Source organism: Xenopus laevis, chromosome 5S, assembly GCF_017654675.1.
Source record: "Xenopus laevis strain J_2021 chromosome 5S, Xenopus_laevis_v10.1, whole genome shotgun sequence".
NCBI classification, from domain to species: Eukaryota; Metazoa; Chordata; class Amphibia; order Anura; family Pipidae; genus Xenopus; species Xenopus laevis.
The window spans coordinates 88,531,061-88,553,335 of NC_054380.1; the positions used below are offsets into that span (position 1 = coordinate 88,531,061).

The 22,275-nt window shown below is 37.0% G+C and overlaps 1 protein-coding gene across 1 annotated transcript in view; it reads right to left on the minus strand.

The window, feature by feature from the left end:
• The window catches only part of LOC108718044 (solute carrier family 12 member 9), a 125,234-nt gene that overhangs the window by 88,321 nt on the left and 14,638 nt on the right, over window positions 1-22,275 (minus strand). The window contains exons 3-6 of the mRNA XM_018265607.2: window positions 13,784-13,921; window positions 11,229-11,528; window positions 8,475-8,582; window positions 6,498-6,609 (exon numbers count right to left, since the gene is read on the minus strand). Of these exons, the coding sequence (XP_018121096.1) occupies window positions 6,498-6,609; window positions 8,475-8,582; window positions 11,229-11,528; window positions 13,784-13,921 (658 nt within the window). The remainder of the gene's footprint in view (window positions 1-6,497; window positions 6,610-8,474; window positions 8,583-11,228; window positions 11,529-13,783; window positions 13,922-22,275) is intronic.

Below are 22,275 nucleotides of genomic sequence, written 5' to 3' on the forward strand. Positions count from 1 at the left end.
ATGAGAATCATGGTACCATTGTGACTAGATCACACTTTCACACTGATGTTTCTCTCTGTCAGTACAATTACAACACCATGACAATCATTATATCAATAACACGAATATAATGGGGAAACAGCAGGTTAGAACTGTTGTGCATGGATTTGATAAAGACTTTTTTTTGCCTCTTTTGGATCTTTTTAGTTTGTATTCCATATGCACAGAAGGAATTCCTAGACCTATGCTTCTTGAATTATATCCAAGAACCTTTCAGTACCATCCGAGGCCTGTTTTTTTTTTTGTTCAAATATTTGAACTGATTGTTTTTTTGTAGGTCCTTACTATCGCAATGTATTTTAAATCGTAAGTGTGAGATGGTTACATCTTAGCTTGTTCCTTTATCTGGAGATTAATGTGATGGGGTCAAGAAAAGATATCACTGAGGGATGTTTCACATACTATAAATTTATAATGTAGGCCCTTGGTTGCAATTGTTATATGCTGACCAATGGCACATTTTTGAAGCAAAAGACTGCTTTTGTTTTGTATCTGTATTTACATATGTTCTTAGGCTATATTAAATTATATATTTTGTATGCTTTTATTACAATAGAAATAGTGACAAGTGTTCACAGATCTTCTTTGCTATAATGCAGTACAGATCAAATCTGTTTACATTCATTATAGTCCACAAAATATCAGCTTTACCCTTTTTGGAATCTATTTTTCTATCCCCTTTATAAATAAGCCTGTTTGGTTTAACCAATGGAGTTATAGGCATGAAGGCTGGTATAATAAAAATCACAAAGTAGTAATCGCTCACGCACACCTGTCTGTGTAGATAATTCCAAATTCCCTTGGTGCACAGTGATAGAGGTAACCGGCAACCTCAAATCTGATACTAAGAAAAGGCACACTGGCACACAAGCTGTGAATGCAGGTGAACACCTTGCAAAATTTTATTACCGGAAGTGCACTTCCGGTAATAAAATTTTGCAAGGTGTTCACCTGCATTCACAGCTTGTGTGCCAGTGTGCCTTTTATTAATAATAAAAACCACGTCACATAGTAACAGAGTAAGTTAAATAGTAAGTTAGATTGGAAAAAGACACACCGCCATCAAGTTAAATATTTTAAGTCTATATATAACCTGCCTAACTGCTAGATCCAGAGGAAGGCAAGTAAAAGCCATTTGAAGCCTCTCCAATTTGCCTCAGAGGGGAAAAAAATCTCTCCTGTCTCCAAATCCAGTCCCTGGATCAACTTGTATTACAAGCTATCTTCCATAACCCTGTATTCCCTCATTTGCTAAAAAGACATCAGACCCTTTTTTAAAGCTATCTAATGTATCAGCCAGTATGACTTATTCAGAGAGAGAATTCCACATCTTCACAGATCTCAATGTAAAAACCTCCTTTCTTCTAATAGGAATGGGTGACCTTGTGTCAGCTGCTAAGACCCACTGGTGAATAAAGCATTAGAGAGATTATTATTATATGATCCCCTTATATAATTATATATAGTTATCATATCACACTTCAAACACCTCTTCTCCAGCATGAACAATTCCAACTTGGCCAGTCTTTCCTCATAGCTGAGATTTTCCATACCATAGTAACTTAGTTGCCCTTTTCTGCACCCTCTCTAATTCAATAATGTCCTATTTGAGCACTGGACACCAAAACTGTACGGCATATTTTAGATGGGGCCTTAGCAGCACTCTGTACAGTGGACGAATGACTCCCACCTCCCGCAAATCTATGCCCTTTTTAATACAGCTCAATACCTTATTTGCCATTGAAGCAGCTGACTTGGATTTGCCTAGTGCAGTCCCATTAAGGGTATAAGTGGTAGGGATGCACCGAATCCAGGATTCGGTTCGGGATTCGGCCAGATCCTTCTGCTTGGCCGAACCAAATCTTAATTTGCATAAGCAAATTAGGGGCGGACATGAAATTTGTGTGACTTTTTGTCACAAAACAAGGAAGTAAAAAATGTTTTCCCCTTCCCACCCCTAATTTGCATATGCAAAATAGGATTCGGATTGGTATTCAGCCGAATCCTTCACGAAGGATTCAGGGGTTCAGCTGAATCCAAAATTGTGGATTCGGTGAATCCCTAATAAGTGGCTTGTATATTTTTACATCCCAGGTACATGACATTACATTTATCAACATTGAATCTCATTTGCCACTTAGCTGCCCAGATTGCCAGTTTGTCAAGATCCTGTTGCAAGGATGCCACATCCTGGATGGAATTAATTGGGCTGGATAGTTTTGTGTCATCTGCAAACAATGAAACATTACTTACAATACCCTCCCCTGAGTAATTAATGAACAAGTTAAAAAAAACTGGACCCAAAACAGAGCCCTGAGGGACATAAACCAGATTGCTCCATTAGTTCCTTCATTCTGGCTAGAGAGAGCACGTTATGAGAGAACATTTTCTGTGTGTGGATGCTACACCTGCATCTTCAGCTGTAGCTATAATTTTTTGAAAAAAAAGAGAGGCAAGCTGAGGCTGTTGATCAAGAGGATTATCAGTCTTAACTTCAGAAGCAACTAGTCCTTGTTAGGAGAAAATGGCCTTGAAGGTGTATTTATTTTGGAGGTGCTGCTTGATAGTAAGAAAAAAAAAAAAGACACTTGCAAGGGGACATTATTACTCTTTATAAGTATATTAGTGGGCATTATAGACAGATAGATTTTTTTCCATAAAATGGATCAATGCACCATAGTCCACCCCTTTAGACTAGTGGAAAAGAACTTTCATTTGAAGCAACATAGGTGTTCTTCACAGTGAGTTGTGAAATGCCCTGCCGGATAATGTTGTTATGGCTGATTCTATAAATGCCTTTAAGAGGGGCTTAGATGATTTCTTACAATTAATATAGATATGGGTATACAATATATAGTCTATGTGAGTGTATGGAGGTAATGGTGTGAATGTGTCTATAATGTGAGGTGGGTTTCATTGGAGAGGGTTGCACTTGATGGCTTTTTTTAATCCAACAACTATATAAATATAAAACTATATAAACAGTTATAACTATTGTATTATGTTTCACATTGGCATTTAACTTGATTAGAATAACATGTGTGTATTTCCTACAGACACAAATTATTTTATTATTCTTCACTTCCAGGAGAAGTGACTCACTGCTAATGTATGGCTTCTGGGAGAATGATTCACAAATATTCAGGTTGGATTTAATAGCTTAGAAAAATGAAATGGCCTACTTTGGCAGGAACCTCATAAACTACTGTTGAAATGCATATTACCTAAATGCCTAATAAACAGATATTATTTAACAATCTTGTGGATTGTATTACAGAGCTTAATTAAGGGAGGCAATAATACTATGGTACTTTTATCTTGCACGTTTCAAAAATGCACATACGTATTTCAAATATATATTTCACAGCTGGAATTTCTAACCATGCCAACACATATTGGCCAGATAGGATTTTAAGAAAGTCATATGTAAGACAATAATCTGCCAACTAGGTCTGGAGTAAAGATAACGCTCTTAAGTTTCCCCACCAAGGTTGCCAATCTCAACTGAGCAGACTGGCATTGCTCCCTTACATTATTACAATATATTTATACACAACCAATACATTCTGCAGTGCAGCATCAGAATGGTGTATTTATCATACATACAAATTACATACAAATATTGACCAATATAGGAGAAAAAAAAGTGGATTCTGTTTGTTAGAGCTTACAATCTAAATGTTCATAAAAAAGTTCATAAATTAAATGTAAAACAAATTCCCTTCATTTATATTATTTTTTAGTAGGTATAAGTTCTAGCTAACCGAATCATATAATTTATTATAGTTCTAATGTTTTTTCTAGCAACCAAACAACCATGTGAGACAGAAAGGGTCTGGTTACATAGTTCAGTTTACTCCATTTATGAATTTGTTTGCTTAACAGCTTCAAAAATATAGGTAAGGGCATTGAGTGAAAATCATGGAATACTACACCTAACACATTTGTCATGGGATGTTCTTTTATCACAAATGGTATGGTATATTTGTTCTGAGTTTTCTCTAACAGTCTCCGAAATTGTCATTAATTTATCAGCCAGGTCCCCTCCTATCAATAGATTCCCCCGTTTTACTAATTCCAACACACTTCACCGAGAACTATTAGTGCATGTAAGCATACAACTAAGGATTAAGGATTAACTAAAGATTTTTATGTACAGGGGGATTTAATTTCAGATACAGAACACAATATACAGAGTGCTGCTTGGGTTGAACATTGTGTATCCAGGTAGGACTACCACCAAATTAATTCCCACTACTACGACATTAGTCTGTTACTAGTATTTACCAATATATTTGTTAAAAAAATCTCTCACTTTGAGTAGGTAAATTATTGATTAACCAGGAAATAAGACAAGTGCTAAACCATTTAAGAGCAGAAAATCTTACCTTCACGGCTTGTTCAAAAGGTACTTGCATCTTGCTGCACTATAAGGGCAGGAAGGAGACGCACCTGGCTCTCATAAATACCTTGCTGTCAAAAGCAGGCAGCTTGCCCCATTTCTGATAGATGAACCTTTTGTGTCTTTATTGGTAACTTTATTGGAAAGAATTTTAAGAATCTTTCTATCTTTCCAAATTCATATTGTCCTTACAGTAGGAAAAAAGTGAATACAAATGATCATATCTAATGCAATCAGAAGACACGTCAGGAGCTAAATGATGGTGAAGTTTTAATTGCCATGCCTGTTCCATATGCCTGCCGATGAGCAACGCATGGATAATCAAGGCAGGGAATGAGGCTCTTCTGACAGCATTACCTGATAGAAATTGGCAGCTCTCAAATGAAGCCCATGTAGGAATTGTGTTCAGCAACTGAATGTCTACATGAAAAGGGACATCTATAAGCCACAGCGCATCAGCGCAAAACAGGGACCCCCGGTATTTGGCAAATTAACATTCACTGGTAGAATATGTAGATTATATTTTTATTTTCACAGGATAGTCATATGGATATGTTCTATAATGTATAAAAGCCAGACAAGCATTATTTTAAACTATAGCTTTGTTATTGTTTTAAACATGGCATATTGATATTATCCTGCAAATAATATTAACCATAGAGATGTCCCAGTTCTGATGTTAGGGTCCTACCTTCACATGTTTCATGTGAATTGAAGGCTTAGGGAAATGGCACACGCATGGCATTTTGAGTACCACTATATTTGGCCACAATCAAACCCAACGACCCACTAAGGGATCAATTTGCATTCACTTGTGTACATTTTACAACAAAATCGTTCATGTAGAGGGACTTTTAATTCTGATCACCGTCACAAGAAAAGGTTAAAAACTCAACATGAGTTGAGGGGTCTTGAAGATTAAGTTAATTTTAAAATACCTTAAGTCAGAAATAGCTAACTAATAGATGCCCTGAGAGATGTTTTTTAAAAACAGTAATGGAACTATGAATAAAAAACTTTTAATTTAAACAAATTAAGTATTCCCATTTAGGATATGATACGTTGTAATAGGCTCTATAAAATTTATAATTATCAATGTAAACCCTCTTGGATCTAATATAATACTGTAAGCACTAAAATCTGTATTAAAAGAGCTATTAAAAGAGCTAGATGAGTGCTTTAAGAGGTTAAGATTTAGTGGCATCCTATGCATGCCCTTTCAAAAACATACTCGTGATTGAGCTCTAATTAGAAATTGCCTTAATAAAATGTTTTTACATCATTTCAATTAGCTTATTACTTACTGTGTACTACTGTGCCCACACCACCTCTGCCTATCCACTACAATAAAGGCTGCATTGTGTTTAAAATGAGAACCCTAAATATCCTCTCACTATCTATTCATATAGTACATGAATATGCACCATTATATCTTAGTCCAGAATATCACACTAACACAAACCATGGGTATCGGTTATCTTGATAACACTGGGCAGGCACTAGAAACTGGTCCACGGGGTATGAACTGACAAAGTTAAAAAAAATTATTTAAAGTTAAAATCCATACACATCTCAAGCCTTTAATGCTTATATATGTTATTTTTTAACTGCAGCAGCTGATACCTGCAATCCCAATTTGTAGTACTAGCCTGGTGTTTTCGAAAATGCTGTGAAGTTTATCTACATTACGCTGATGTCTGGGTCATATACACCTAGACCCCATTCTCACTGGCTTTACGAAGGATGTAATTGTCTGTAATCTTGTTCAAACTACTGCATTACAAGGCACCCATACTAAATTTGCAGTGTTGTTTTAGCCATTGGTATGCCGTTTAACTCCTAATGCCAGCCTTATTAGCTATACCAAGTTATTAAACAAAAATTAGTTTACTTTAAGCTTTATGGTATGGACCATACTATGACTGGGGCACATCCATAACAGAAATAACAGTCAGCATGCCAGGAAAACATGACAAACAAATGCTGGTAAACCTCCCTTTTTGAAACTGTAGCACCTTGGTAAATAATGTTCCTTGCATATTCAGATCTTTCCTACCTTTCACAGGTACAACAGACCATCAGGGACAACAAATTGTAGATAATATATGTGAAGATCACAGCAGTGATTGTTCCTCTAGGGATTGAGAAGCTTGGGTTCTTCAGGTCCCCTAAAACAAGAAATCCATATATACAAATCAACACATTCCCATGCATATGCTGCACTATAAATATACCAGGATATTTATTATTACAAGATAGGTACTAGAAAAACACACATCACCAAATCAGTATCTGAGTTTAGAACAATATAGGCTACAGCAGAATGAAGAATACTGTGTAAAACAAATCAATAGATGTATGTTTGAGGACAACCTGCCAGTTACCAGGATCTTTGCCCTGGATAAGTGTATAGCACTTGTATCCAGGCTTTTAAATTTTGGCCCAAATCTATAGTGAGTTAGTACTTCCCAGAGATACTGCCACTGGACCGTGTCAAAGGCCTTGGCTGTATCCAATGACACCACAAGCATGGTCCCTATGTTATCATGTTGAATAGATTTAAAATCAAATTATTAAAAAGGCACCGTATAGTAATGTCAGTTGCTTTATGGTGCATGAAACTAGTCTGATCTGGGTGGATCAGCTCTTGTATCGCTAACTTAAGCCTATTGGGCAGAACATTAGCAAAAACCTCATATCCAAGTAAAGTAGGTATATGGGACGATATGATTTGCAGTGATCGGGGGGTTTGCTCTTCTTAAGTATTAGAATGACATGAGCATCATAGCAAAATTCAGGTAAATTGTTACCTTCTTTGGTTTTACTGAATAAAGTAACCAATCTTGTGCCTAAAAAATCAGTGTCCTTTTTGTACCACTCAATGGGGATTTCATCAGGGCCAGGTGTTTTGCCAGAGGGGAATGCATTCTTTGCCTATTTTATCTCATCTACTGTGATATTTGCATCCAGCTGTAATGCCAGGTCTGGGGGGACCTCTGGAAAATCTATAGCATCCAAGTACCTATTCACTCCTTCTAGAGAAGTGTCCAAGGGTAGCCGATATGTCAACTGGAAATATTTTGTGCTCAGTTATCGAAGCCTGATCTGTAATCTCATCAATCTCATCACGAATTTTCTGTATCACAGTTCTGGGCATGTCTCCTCTGGCTAGTAGTGCCAGCAGTTTTCCATTTATGTCCCCCTTATCATATCAAGTGGCAGCTCTATAGAGTACTTTTTGTGAATATTTCTCCTTTAGAAGTAGATCAATTTTCCTCTGAGCTATTTGCATGACCTGGTCTAATGCTAGTGCAGCTTTTGGTTCTATCAGTGAGTCTCGTTTATTTCCCAGTATTGTGATAGCTGGGGGAGAAATTGTTCACTTACTTTAGGGTTAACTATCCATTTTGGAGGTAGTCTCCATTGTTCCCTGGGGTTACAGGGGGCTCCATTTATAGTCATCAATAGCGGAGGGTGGTCACAACACATTCTAGTCAAAAGTTCAATGGTGCTAGCCCGGGGTAGTATATCAGCGGTTCTGAGACACAGATCTATCCGTGACATTGCTGAAGAGGTTACTGTATAACAAGAGTATTGTTTACGCTGAGGGTGTCTTCACCTCCAAATCTCTATTAACCCTGTGGCCTCTACCCAGTTGATGAAGGTTTTTGCGTCACGGGATGAGGGGTGTAACCTATCCATTCCTGGGTCCATTACTAAATTAAAATCCCCGCCCATATAGTAGGCAAATCACCATATTTGGCCACTTTGGTAAAATTTTGTTTAGTATCTGGAGGTCAGCCGTAGGGGGCAGATAGACATTATATAAAAACCTCCTACCATATGAATCATATGAACCCCTGTACAAGATACTATTTAAAGGAGAATATTGCAACTATTTACTATTTAAAGGAGAATATTGCCTCTTGTAAGTTGGTGAGTTTACTGAATAAAATTTGGTTGCAGATTTTCTTTACAAACAACACTGACAAAAGGAAAGGCCAGAAAACTTGGAAATATACAATAGCCTTACCAGACATATTTGATCCAGCCATTATCCCTGTGCACCCGTTGAACATCACAGCAAAGACTATAGTAAAACTCATCATCCTTCCTGTGGTGTAATCAACTGAATAGTCCGCTGCAGGGATGACAGCATAAAAGTGAAGTGATTAGAAAGTAGATTCTATCCAATCTGAGCAATGCATTTGTAGAAGTAGGATACATTATAGTATGTATATCTCCGCTAAACCAAAAAGCCCCAAAGGAAGAACATGGCCAATGACTAATATTAACATCACTAACACTTCTATTTGTGGTTCAATAACAGATGTAGGTAAGGTTATCCTTTTCCTACCTAAGATCAAACTTCAGGCTGTCCAGAATGGAATTTTGAACAGCCGTGGAGCAAACACAAACTTTTAAACTAAGTGCTAATTAGTTAAGCAGTTAAGTCTTTAACTCATAGCCTGTTCATGTTGCCCATTTTTTAGAAACCGTTTCAGCACATTTCTAGTACTTCTTTGCATAGACAATAAATGAGATTTAATTTAGTACATATCAAACCCTTAATGTCACCCTGACTCTTACATGCAAGGGAGATTTGAAAATAATGCATTTAAGGTTATTTAAAGATAATGGCTTTTAAGGTATTTTTTTTTGTACATTTGTCAAGCGTTTGAGACTCAGGTTTACAGAAACTCAGTTAATTGTATCCATTATCTTCTGTTTGTTAGTACTTGTTCAACGTTGCATTTTATTGCACTTGTGTTTTATCATCCTGCATTTTCTTGCCCTTGACATACTCTCAAAAGACAAAAGAATAAAAGATTGCATTTGCAACTCACAAAAAGTCACTTAGTTCTGTTAAAAATGCATATATTTTCCAAATCCAAGTGGGTTTGTAAATGCATAAAAAACAGCCATATGTAAGAGCCCTTAGTTTATCTATCCCCTAAATGGTGTGTGCTTTCTCCTTTAATGTTAAAATTGACAAAACATCTCACACACATTTTGTCACATAATACCATGATCTAGGTGGAGTCAGAAACAGATTTTTGCATGGAAAGTTAACTATGTACAATCTAGTAACTTTGTGAATCTGTTTATGTAGCATGAATGTCTAATTTAGAAAACATTTTCTTCAAAGCTGTCAGATGCAAAGCATTTCTCATCCACCTAATTTTATACCAAGGCAGCTCTGTCAAAATGTAGTCAGTCTGTACTGGCATGAAATCCTGAAATACACCTTGCACAACCCTTATATCAGGGGTGCCCAGGACGTCGATCACAGTCTACCAGTAGATCCCAATAATGTTCCTGGTAAACCTCTACCTGGGGTCCGGCATCGGGAGTGAGGGCTGAGCACAAAGGGAGTGAGGGCTGGCTGGGCTAAGCACAAAGGAAGAAAGGGAGGGCAGGCTGAGATGCTGAACATGAATGGAGGGAGGGGAAGCAAGGAAAGAAGGGAGGGAGGAAAGGGCGGCTGAGCATGAAGGGAGGGAAGTCGTGCCATCGGGTTGAGCACGGAGGGCTACTCTGCATATTCCCCCTCTCCCCCCTGAACTGATAAGTGCTGTAGTACAATGGTAAGCAGTTTTTATTACTTGTACTGCCCTCTGGCACTTCCCTACTAACTCATCCCTAATTAATTTCTTACACACATTTGCCCAATGTTTATCCCAAAGTGACTATTAACTCTCTCCTTGCCTTCTGTGAATCTGTCACTGCTATGACTTCTGGTAGTATGAATTTGACATTAATCTGACACTGTGCCATCTAGCTGTGAGTTCTCGGGGGTATTTATACATGAAATTGCCACCCTTCTATGAGTTCTGAGGTATTTGTACATGAAATTGCACAATACAGGCGAATCTGCATTCTTTTGCTTTAGGAGAGCGCACTATTTTTATTAAGGTGGATCTCCTGATGGGGGCCAGGTGTCGAGAGTAGATCCCAGGGTAACAAAATCTGGGCACCCCTGCCTTAGATCAAGTTCTCATTCCATGGGTCAAAAAGACTCTTTGGATAAGCAATGGCCATCTATTTTCTAACAAAATGATGATTGCTGGAGCTTTCCACTCTTTGCCAGAATTCCTCTGTGAACTCTTCTAATGCCATTTTCTCCTGACCTTTACACTGTCATACTGTAAGATTCATCGGTGCAATGAAATTTAGCTCTGTAGTGTACAAATGCCATGCAGAAATTTCCGACTGCTCAGTCAGTGCAATGTGCCAAACAGCAATTCATCAGGTGTGTAAAACTTCAGAAAAATGCTGTGTAAATAGTATAATGTTACAGTCACCTTTACTGTGCAATATGTCAGATTTAGCATAAGTCAAGCCCATAAACTTCACAATAACATAAGCAGTAAAGTATCCAATCATCTATACTTCTACTGTAGAACTACAATTCCCAGTATGTCCTAATACTTTCTGGATGTACAAGCATACTGGCAGCAGTACTTCTGCAGTGGCTGAAAATCTTAAGACTATAGATTTATATCTCTGCAGCAGTAGTTCAGCGCACAAATATCTATTATTTAGCTTCTCTCGCTTATAATGGAGATTGCTATCGTGTCAGATTTTGCCTTTTCCCCTAACACCTTAAAACATTTTTTTCTCACATGATTTACATATTTTACAAATCAGTTTCCTTGTCTGAATTACCAGTATCTAAGTATATAATATCCTTGTAGCCCAATACAGTAAAGCATGTACATTTATACAATATCAGGATCTGTAAAGGGATAATCGAAAAGAAGGCTGAAAGGTGAGAAATACTCACGGTAGAGATTGTTCTTGAGGGTGGCGAGCTTGAAGCCTGTAAATGTTCCATTGATTGAAACAGTGATATTGCCTTGTGAAAATGTAAGTGGAACTACTGTTTCTTTCACAGCAAAGAAGCTAATAAAGACACTGATCAAAACCACCATGACCACAATGAAAATGATGAAGGTGGCCTTGGCGTAGATACTGGCGCCAACCAGGCACACAACAAGGCAGATGAAAAGCAGAACTGTGCCATAGAGAAACTCATACCAGTATGTTATGGGAAGAACATGAAGTCCATTTTTCACAGCATGATCTGGAAATATAACACATAAGTAATGATTATTTGTATTCCATTTTACAGCATATATCACTGCACGATTAAGAGGTTCCTTTATGTACTAATACTGAGCAAATGTACTCCAGTGCCGTAATTTATATCAACCTATCAGTAGGGGTTAATGTACAACATTAGTATAAAAGCCCAAATAATTAAAAAAAAAAGAAAAACATAATAAGTTGAAATTGGACATTCTATACCAAACTAAAAGTTAACAAAGCTGAACTACCTCTTTAACAACAGCTGGAGGGCAGAAGGTTGAACATGTAGGGGGTAATTAATCAATTAATTGAATTTCAAATTGATGTGAATTTTTTTTACTCTAATAAATTCGAATGTACTCATAACTCGAATGGGAGATTATTTATGAAAAAATGTGAACGTCTAAAATATGATCGAATGGGAACAAACCGAAAATTTGATTCGTATTTGAATCAAATATGAACAAAACGTGAATAGAATTTTCTGCCAGGAAAAAATTTGAATTTCAGGAAGGCTATTAACATTTTTAAATGGGTCAATGGACCTATGACTTGTAAATGAATTTGGCAGGTTTTAGGAGGTGAATATTCGAATAAGAACTGTTTCCATGGGCACATTCGAATTTACATTCGAGTTGGTGCTTTTAAATTCAAATTTGTGAGTTCTGACGCAAAAAAAACTATATAACAATTGAACCTTAATAACTCTGCCCCTAAGTATAGATTTTTATTAAACCAACAGGGAATCATTTCATAACTGAAACACTGCGTTCCCAATAGCTGTATTTAATGGATAGGTAAAAACCTGTAATCTAGTAAAATAGGGATGCAAAACTACCAGCCCACCAACTGTTGAGAATGGTATCCCCAGGACCCTCAGCCATGTACTTGCTATCATCCTGGAATGACAGTAATACTTCCTAGAAGTTGAATGATGTGAGTTTGAAATACCAGACTTACAGCTAAAAATAGATTAAAATAATTAATGCAGAATAGCATGTCCTCTTGCACGCAGCAAAGATAAAAAGTCACAGAGAAAAATATATTTTAATTCCTTTTAATAAACTTTATCAATGCATAAGCAGGTAACAGCAGTAGTAATAAAAAACAACTTCATAGGCCAGCTCTGCAGAAATGATCTCTGTTTAGCAGTTACATAGCAGCACTTGGGCTAAAGAGAGGAGAGAAGGATTACATCTGCTCCGCTACATTACAAATTAGGCTCCAGTGTGTGATTAGTGTAGCGGCAACTGAATACTTCACCACACACAATTACTGGACCTAAGGAACAGGTCTGTCTTTGTATGTACAACATAAGCAAAAGGAGAAATAATGTAACAAATGGAATTTTTCTTTTTAGTGAAGCATTACTTCCATCATATGGGGCGAGGTGATGTAAAGGTTTGCAGACCCTTGTAGGGTCCATCTATGATATAAAGCTCAGGAGAGAAGGAGTTAATATTGGACGCTGCAGAGCTGCGTCTTACAGATACAGCTGCAAAGCCATCAGTGCTTGAATTTCAGCATCTTATTCATGATTGCGAACAGTCGCCTCCAGATTGGCGTGAAATAAGTGGAAAATTAAGAGTAAACAACATTTTTAAGAAGGGACAGTGAGCCATGATTTCAGAAAGTAGATCAGAGCACTCTGTGCTTGTGTCTCCAGGGAAGAGAAGCAGTGAGTGTTTTTATCTCATGCTTCTTCATCAAGGCATAGGAATCGCTTATGAGCAGGGGCAACAGCAGCAGTAGCAACTTTTAAAATTTCACTTCAGGGAGACTCCTGTTCATGCAAATTGTACAGAAACTGAGCCGGCAATGAAATAGAGCTGCTGGATGTGAAATATCTGATCTAGTGCACTATTATACGAAAAACAGCAGCCATTCTTCAGCTCTTAGACCAACAAATGGCACTTTCACTGTTCCCTTGGGAAATAGCAAAATGGTCACAATTATTTGGTTCAAAAATAGCATATTCTCAATACTACCATTATTATATTTTGCTTGCTGGTCTTTACAGCAGAAGTTCCCAAACTTTGCTTGATTTCCACCTGCGTTCAGTGCTTACTCGCAGCTTCATGAATATGTGCCCATAAGGAAGAATCAGATGCATTTACTTCAGCACTTTAGACTATACAGTAACTCTCATAGTAATTAATCAAAAGTTCCACTTTTTGCACTTGACTTAATGTCGGTCCCCTGAGAAAAAGTTTAAGAACCATTTCATACAGAAACAGTAATATTTCTTACCTGGTGAGAAGCCAAACATATCCACAATAGCTTCCACCAGACCAAGAATGTATAAAGCACTGCCGCACACGTTGGCGAAGAAAAACATAATTCCAATGCTACCTCCAAATTCAGGACCCAGAGCTCGACTGATCATATCTGAAAAATGTGGTTAAGATATTGCAAGAAATATTTGTAAATGAGAAAGGGAACTACACAAAGACAGAAACCACAAACTAGAAGGGAGACAGAAATAATGCCCCAAAGGGAAGACTCGCCAGTGAGTAAAGCAATCTATAATATATCCATAAACATAGAAATCATTAAACGGGAACAAGAGTGAAATACAAATTTCATACTGGATTATTTTCTTATTCCCATAGGGAGATAAAATGTATCAGATATAATCAACGTGCCCCTTACAATATAATGACCCATCAATGAATTTGAACCAAAGGGCACTTCTCTATGATAATCAGGTTGCATCCCGGGCTGTTTTATCCTGCTAACAGATTGTTCACCGTTTTTTATACGAACAAAACTTAATTTACAGTTCCAATTAAAGGAACAGTAACGTCAAAAAATAAAAGTGTTTTAAAGTAATGAAAATATAATGCAGTGTTGCCCTGCACTTGTAAAACTGTTGTGTTTGCTTCAGAAACACTACTATTGTTTATATAAATAAGCTGCTGTGTAGCAATGGGGGCAGTCATTCAAAGGAGAAAAGGCTCAGGTTACACAGCATATAACAAATAAGCTCTGTCTGTCTAATGGTGTTATCTGTTATCCATTCGTTAACCTGTGCCATTTAGCCGTTTTTCAATTTCCGCCATTGCTCCACAGCAGCTTGTTTATATGAACTGTAGTAGTTCTTTGAAGCAAACAGATCAGTTTTACCAGTGCAGGGCAACACTACATTATATTTTCATTACTTTAAAACACTTACATTTTTTGGTGCTATTGTTCCTTTAATGTAAGGATGCTGCATAGCCCTGTAATTGGTCTGTTATTATTCATATACACTCTAAAAATCTCTAACAACCCTAGCGATCACTAACTGAATGAATCCATGCAATTTCAAATTAAATCTTATAAAAACTGAACAAGTCCTCTTTCCACTTAAACCGGGTCCTACTTCCTACTTTACTATCTTTATTGATGGCATGCATATTACCCGTCAACTCGGTGTTATTTGGGGGTAGTCTCTGACTCCTTCCTCTCCTCAGTATGTATTCAATTCTGCTGATAAGAGTGTACAGGCTGTCCTTATAATGGTTTCCCATAAAATAAAGAATATCTTATAAAAACTTATTCTCATAACCTTAAAAGCCCTTCATTCATCTGCACCCCACTACATCTATTATTGCAGTGTCAACTACTGTACGCTGCAGTATATAATATCCTCCTATATGTCTGTAATTTAATCACTTAGATTGTAAGCTCTATGGGACAGGGACATTCTTCCTTTGTCTCTTTGACACTTAGCTCTTAGATATTTAATGTAACTGTACTTTGTATTTATTATTATATTAATCCTGCTTGTTCTATTCATTTATTGATCTGCTGTAGAGTTATGCATACATACAGTAATAATACTTAAATAAAAATATACAAACAACTCCAACATGTGAATGGGACTGCTGTACGTTTATGTGCTCTGCAAATAAAATGTAACTATTTGTTACAAATGCATCTACACTAGAGCTCTGGATAAAAAAAAACCTAAATTATGAGACTACAACTACACTGGTACCTGCACTAATTTTTTAATCATTGCACAGGTTATAATATAAGACACACCATAAATATATGTGAAAATAATAAAATAAAAAAAGTTTAATACCAACAACAAAAATCTAGGGAGGGTTTACCCCTTTTTGTGCCGGCTGGGTTTAATCTTGGCATGCCGTGGTGATGCATAGTGTAAGGAGAAATCTGCAAAGTATTTTTATGCAGATGGTGTAATATATATGCCACTAAAGCACAAGAAGCTAACAAAAAAACTATTCTAGAGGAATTAGAAGAAATTAGACATGCACTGAATCCAGGATTCAGCACATTTTGCCAACTATAAGGCAATCAGAATGACTGCTCCCATTTATATGTTCATGTAGTCAACAGAGACGGAATGTTCTGTACATTCAATAAATGATGCTATTTATTTATGGTAAAGTCAGCTTTGCTATAATAAGCATAGTGGCTAAGGCGATAAGCCTCATTTGGCATTTCTTTATACATTCAAAACATTAACAGAAACACCCAAAAGAGAGGATATTCCACTTAGAGGTATATTTATCAGAGTGTGAAATTAAAGCTCATCACAGTGAAATTCCTCCACTTTTCATTCATTTCTATGGGATATTTGGAAGCATATTTATCAAATGGTAAATTGTCACGTTCACCACAGTAGCCCCACAGAAATGAACAGAGAGTTGTGGAATTTCACTCTGGTCGACTTTGGTGAGCTTTCATACTAGAATTTAATAAAAATGCCCCATATTATGATACTGCTTTAACAAAAAATAGATCCTTCTCTGAGCTACAATGGTTTTTATGCAGTAAAATCAAACCTAAAAATGTAAATAAGTAGGTAGGTTTAGGCAGACATTCCACTTTTGACCTTGCTGCTGGCCGACTAGGCATAACATTTTAGTGGGTTTCGGGATTACAGAATGCCTTTAAAATTTATAAACTGGAGAATATATGTTGCTTATGCTGCTTTAAAGGAGAACCAAAGCTTAATTTATAGAACTTAAGCTTAGGTTAGAAATGCTGTACATTATGTTTTGGGCTTACAGGCCAATCTCATTTTCTGCGTGATAATTTGTAACAACCCCTCAACTGAGTGTTGCCGACACTTTCCAAGACGGGGACCCCCTGTGACAAGTGTGAAGTCCTGGATCATTGCTGCTGGTACAATATAAAATATGCCATTTTTAGCCATATTCATTAGTAGGGTTTAGCTCTCCTTTAAACCACAAGCTGATAAGCTCATTCTTAATGTACTTGATTTATTTAACATAAAGGCATTTTCAGAGAAAAGCAATTTATTATTTGAATTCCAGAAATATTCTATAGTAATACAATTGTGTATGAAATAGCATAGTGTATGGAAATTAATTAAGCAAGGGAGTTACATTTCATCTGAGTAGTGGCAGATAATTCAGAAAATTGCAGATTCCTGATGATTGGAAAGCACAACTGCGGGCTGATTAATAAATTATTGTAGAATAATGCACTTCTTTGTTTAGAGGATCTTTGTAGCAATCATCTTTGCTGATAAATGGCATAGGAATGGAAAAGTAGGTATGTAAAAAAGCACAAGCCAAGCCATCTAAAAGTTACTAAAGGTACATTTTAGCTGAAATATTTTTTTTTTAAATATATTAGGTTAAAAACTGAAAAAGGGGAAGGCTATAATGCAGAATCCATGGAATCTTCTTGTGTTCCTGTGTCTTTGTGAATGTCTTCTCTTTGAATTGATTTATTTGTACAAAAAGATGCAAATATGGGGAAGAACATTTAAATTAATATTTTTATTGTTTGAATATTGGTGCATGGACAGTCATCTCAGTTTATTATGTATTATCCTGTGCATGCAGAAAGAGCCAGCACAGCATTATACAAGGCCCCCTCTAATGGAACCAGCATGCCATGACATAGGGAGGAAAGGCATAAAAGTGTCAGGAAGTACACAATTCATAGTGGTTTGTCTTGCATAAAAAAGGGCATTAACTCAAGGGATGAAAACATAATTATGCCTCTTTATAGGTCCCTGGTAAGGCCTCATCTAGAGTATGCAGTGCAGTTTTGGACTCCAGTCCTTAAGAGGGATATAAATGAGCTGGAGAGAGTGCAGAGATGTGCAACTAAACTGGTTAGAGGTGTGGAAGACTTAAATTATGAGGGTAGACTGTCAAGGTTGGGGTTGTTTTCTCTGGAAAAAAGGCGCTTGCGAGGGGACATGATTGCACTTTACAAGTACATTAGAGGACATTATAGACAAATAGCAGGGGACCTTTTTACCCATAAAGAGGATCACCGTACCAGAGGCCACCTCTTTAGACTAGAAGAAAAGAACTTTAATTTGAAGCTACATGGTGGTTCTTCACAGTCAGGACATTGAGGTTGTGGAATGCACTGCCGGGTGATGTTGTGATGCCTTTAAGAATGGCTTGGATGATTTTTTGGACAGACATAATATCAAAGGCTATTGTGATACTAAGCTCTATAGTTAGTATAGGTATGGGTAGATAGAATTTAATTAAAAGTAGGGAGGGGTGTGTGTATGGATGCTGGGTTTTCATTTGGAGGGGTTGAACTTGATTTGTCTTTTTTCAACCAGATTTAACTATGTAACGAACTATGTAACTATGATCACCAAATTGTAAAAATTACAAACTCACAGAAGGCATCATATAATTTTATGGACTAAATGGAGTAATGCGTTCAAATTTAAGTGTTGTAGACACATTAAAAAAAACTGTTGTTATTGCTCTTTGAAAATGTTTTTGTGCTCCAAAAATGTTCTCTATACAGAATTAAGCCAAATTAACCTATCAACATTTTTCCCCAGACATTTCCACTATGGTGGAAAAATGCTGGAAAAATGTCCTGGGTATGACTAAATCTCAAAAAGTTCCAACATAAGACACAAAATAGCCACACACACTTAAAAAAACATTTTTAAAAGTTATCAGTAGAGGTGGAAAATGGTCTGTGAATAGGTCAGCACAAAGATATATAATTCCTTCAATTAAATGGTCTGGCTAAGATTGAACTTTAATCCTTAATCTACCAGGTCTCTACAACCCATGAAAGAATTCTGTCTTTTTTTACTTATATTTTATATATAGTCATATGCAATAATGTACACTTATTGCTGTTCTGGTAAAATTAGAAGTGCTCCAGCATTCTTAAAGTAATTTAATTATGGACTGAATTTTTTTTCCAAGTCCAACACCATTTCTAATTCTTCTGCCTTCATAATGATATTTGAGAAACTTTAGAGTGCAAAGAAATTAGGAAGCAATGCCCAAATAAAAAGACTTGGGTTGTACTGTAAACTTGCTATGAAATGTGCAAGTGTGAAAAGCAACATCCAAAAAGCAGTAACACAAGGCTTTCACCAGGCAAAGAAATAAGTGTCTGCTTCTACAAAGACAAGTCATTGGTTCTTATAGTAAATAATGAAAATTTCTAGTCAGCACTAAGCAGCGACAACTAATCTCCCTGTAACATATCACATATGTAAAATACATGATGCAGTACAACACGCATTTCATCCTAAACAGATCTTACGTATCAGCCAATGAAGATCGATAACATTAAGGGAAGGTGTCAATAAATAAATAATCATAAAGTAATAAATGTAAATCAAGGCAATTCAATATTAGATCACACATTAAGGGAAAATTTTACAGAAATAAATCCCTGCATCAAATATTTACGGTGCTCTGCATGCTTTGCTTTAACGTAATCCTTTTCTATCTTGCTAAAGTATACTGCTGTGTGTGAGCTGCTTTGCAGAGTGGTCATCTCGATACATCAGTGAAATATGTAGCCTTAAAAATGTGTGGGTAGCTTATTCTTAAATCCAGGATAAAGGTATAAGGCTAAGCCCTATCTTATTAAAGTACAGGGCAAAAATCTCTGTTCATGATTCAGTTTTACAGAGCACAGTATTGTTTTTACGCGGTGGGTTTCCTTTGTTCCATTCCCTCTGGGGCGCATCATAAAAGGCGGAATGGAAAATGAGCCTCATGGAAATAAATCCAATGCACATTACTGAAGTGAGAATATGATATGAAGGGACCTATTGTCTAGGCTAGTGTGTGACTTTTCTTCAAATGTACCGTGGAAGAAAATAATAGAACCAGATTAACTAAAAAGACAAACACAGTTTAACCCGTGATTAGTCTCTGAGCCTGTCATTGTTTATACTTCGATCAGCTGCAGTTGATAGCAAAGGGTTTAACTTAATGCTGATTATGCAGTGCAGTTTGATAACTTGAGTGGTGAACACTGTAATTCAAAAAACATTTGTGTTCTTTCTTTTCAACACTTGTAAATCTGAAAGAGTTTTTAGCCTATTTGCCTATCTTGGTACACGTAGCTGAAATGAAAGTTCATATTCTTCATTAGACAATGCAGAAAATGCATCCTCTTCAGACACTTTAATCTGCTATGTGTTAAGTCCCTTTAGTCTTGGGTCAAGAGCCATCACAGTGAATGTGAATTCTGTTATCCAATGTGTATCATCTAACTAAGTGGGTGAAAATGTCCAAGATCAACACCCTTTGTCATAAATGTGCATAAGGGCTCTTGCTCACAAGTATTTTTCCTGAGCTCCCCTCTGTTTAGTTTAAATGCATTCCACCACAGAGGAGTGCAGGATGAAATGCATTCTTTGATTTCCTCCAGGGCTGTACTCACAGTGTATAAAGGTGGCCATACACAGGGAGATCCGCTTGTGTGGCAATGTCAGATCTCTCCCTGATATGCCCACATTGAGGTGGGCAATATCGGGCTGATCCGATCGTGGGCCCAAGGGCCCAATGAATGGATCAGAATAAAGGCAATAATGGTGGTCGGATCACGGGACCGCACCATCGAACAGATGCGGCTGCAATCCAACGGGATTTTTTACCCCGCCCGATTTTCGGCATGATATCGATCGGGACGCTTGTCAGATGGCCCCACACACGGGCCAATAAGCTGCCGACTCGGCCTGTCTGCAGTTTTTATCGGCCTGTGTATGGGGGCCTTAAGAAGTGAACACAGGTGGAACGCAACATGTTGCACTCTACCTACTTTAGCACTTATATGCGCCTGTGTGAGTGCAGCCAGCTTTAAAAAGATCAAATGTTTCGTCCTCATGCTCATGGGTAAGAGCCCTTTAGCATTTGTCGGAAGATAGTTGATCTAGTCACACAGAAGGCAAATGGGGTTAGATTTAAAGCATTTTAGCTCCGTCTTTTGAGCTATTCAAGGTAAAATAGATGCTTATGACAACTTATGGAGAAAACTTGACTCAAATACTTTAGTAGAAGTGTAAATAGACATTTAAGAGACATTTTCTTCATGTATTCAATCATCACATTTGTGCAGCTGATGTCTGCAGCTTGTCACTGAATAATGTAAAGTTGTATGGCCAAGATGCAGGCTGGTACTGCATAAGGTGCATGTGAGTAAATAGCATATACTAACACACTTCCAAGAATGCTTTGTAGGTGTAACACTGTTCCCACTGAAACAGAGGGCCTGTTTATTCTGTAAGAATAAGCCTATATGCCATTGATGTACAGAACAAACCAAGATATATATAAGCAAGATAGAAACGTTTAAGACAAGGGCATACACCAACTCACATGGAAGCACAGCCCAATAAGGCATTTGCAAGCACCACTAAAGTTGTTGCTGGCCTTAACTACTGTGATGCTATGCCACATGTGCTGTAAATAAATGGTAGAATAAATGGGTACATCGTTATTTAAGAATAAAGACCTGTGTGCTGCATACAAAGTCACAAACAGTGCAATATAAAGTGCCAGCGGGGAGCAAGACAGACATAAAGTACTAAATTACATCAAATATTGCTAAAATTAATCAGTAAGGGCTAAACTACAAGGGAGATTTTGATCAGATTTTGTGCATCAGATTTTATCTGATATTGTCATGCAACAGCACAAGATTTTATAGGATCCCACAAAATCTGATCCCCATAGCTGTAATATTAAGTCGGATCAGATAAAGTCAGATCGTGTGGGTTGATCATGCATCTATATCAGACATTCAATGAATGTCAAATAAAATGAGAAGTAGAAGTCAGTCAGACACCATCGAATGTTATCTCATTGGATGAAGACACAGCACATAGTGTTCCCTTTCGACAGGCATATTGCGTCAAATGGCAAATCTTGCATGTATTTTGCACATCAGATTTTTGAATCAGTTCCATTATATTTTGACCAATGCAACTACATCCAATCAAACAAAATCTCCCGTATAGTTTAGCCCTGACAGAACAAATTCTTAAGTCTATCTAGGTCTCATCACTGAAGCATGCAAACACTTGGGGGCCTATTTATGAAGCCTCACATTGTTTTGGTTGAGTTTTAAAGGGGAAAAATCCAAAATTTTCAAGATTTATTATGCTCCAAAGCTGCTAAACATATGAATCTGAAAATACTTCATATAGTATAACCTGTCGAATTCATGTAGAAGTCAACTGCAGATGGTCTCTCACAAGTGGAAGGTGTTTTTTGCCTTCAAGATTCTTGATTGTTTCGGCTGTTTGACTGTTTCGTTTGATAATCCGTTTAAGTCTAGTTTGCTGGGCAACAATTTGAAAACTTTTCCCGCACATACAATTTTTGATCAGAAATTTTAGTTAATTAAGCAATATTGTGGTTGAGAGTTAGGACAAATTTTTGTTTTAAACAGAATTTTTTTAAATCAAATTTTAATAAATATGCCCCTTGGAGTCTTACAGTTCAGATAAAAAAAAAAAG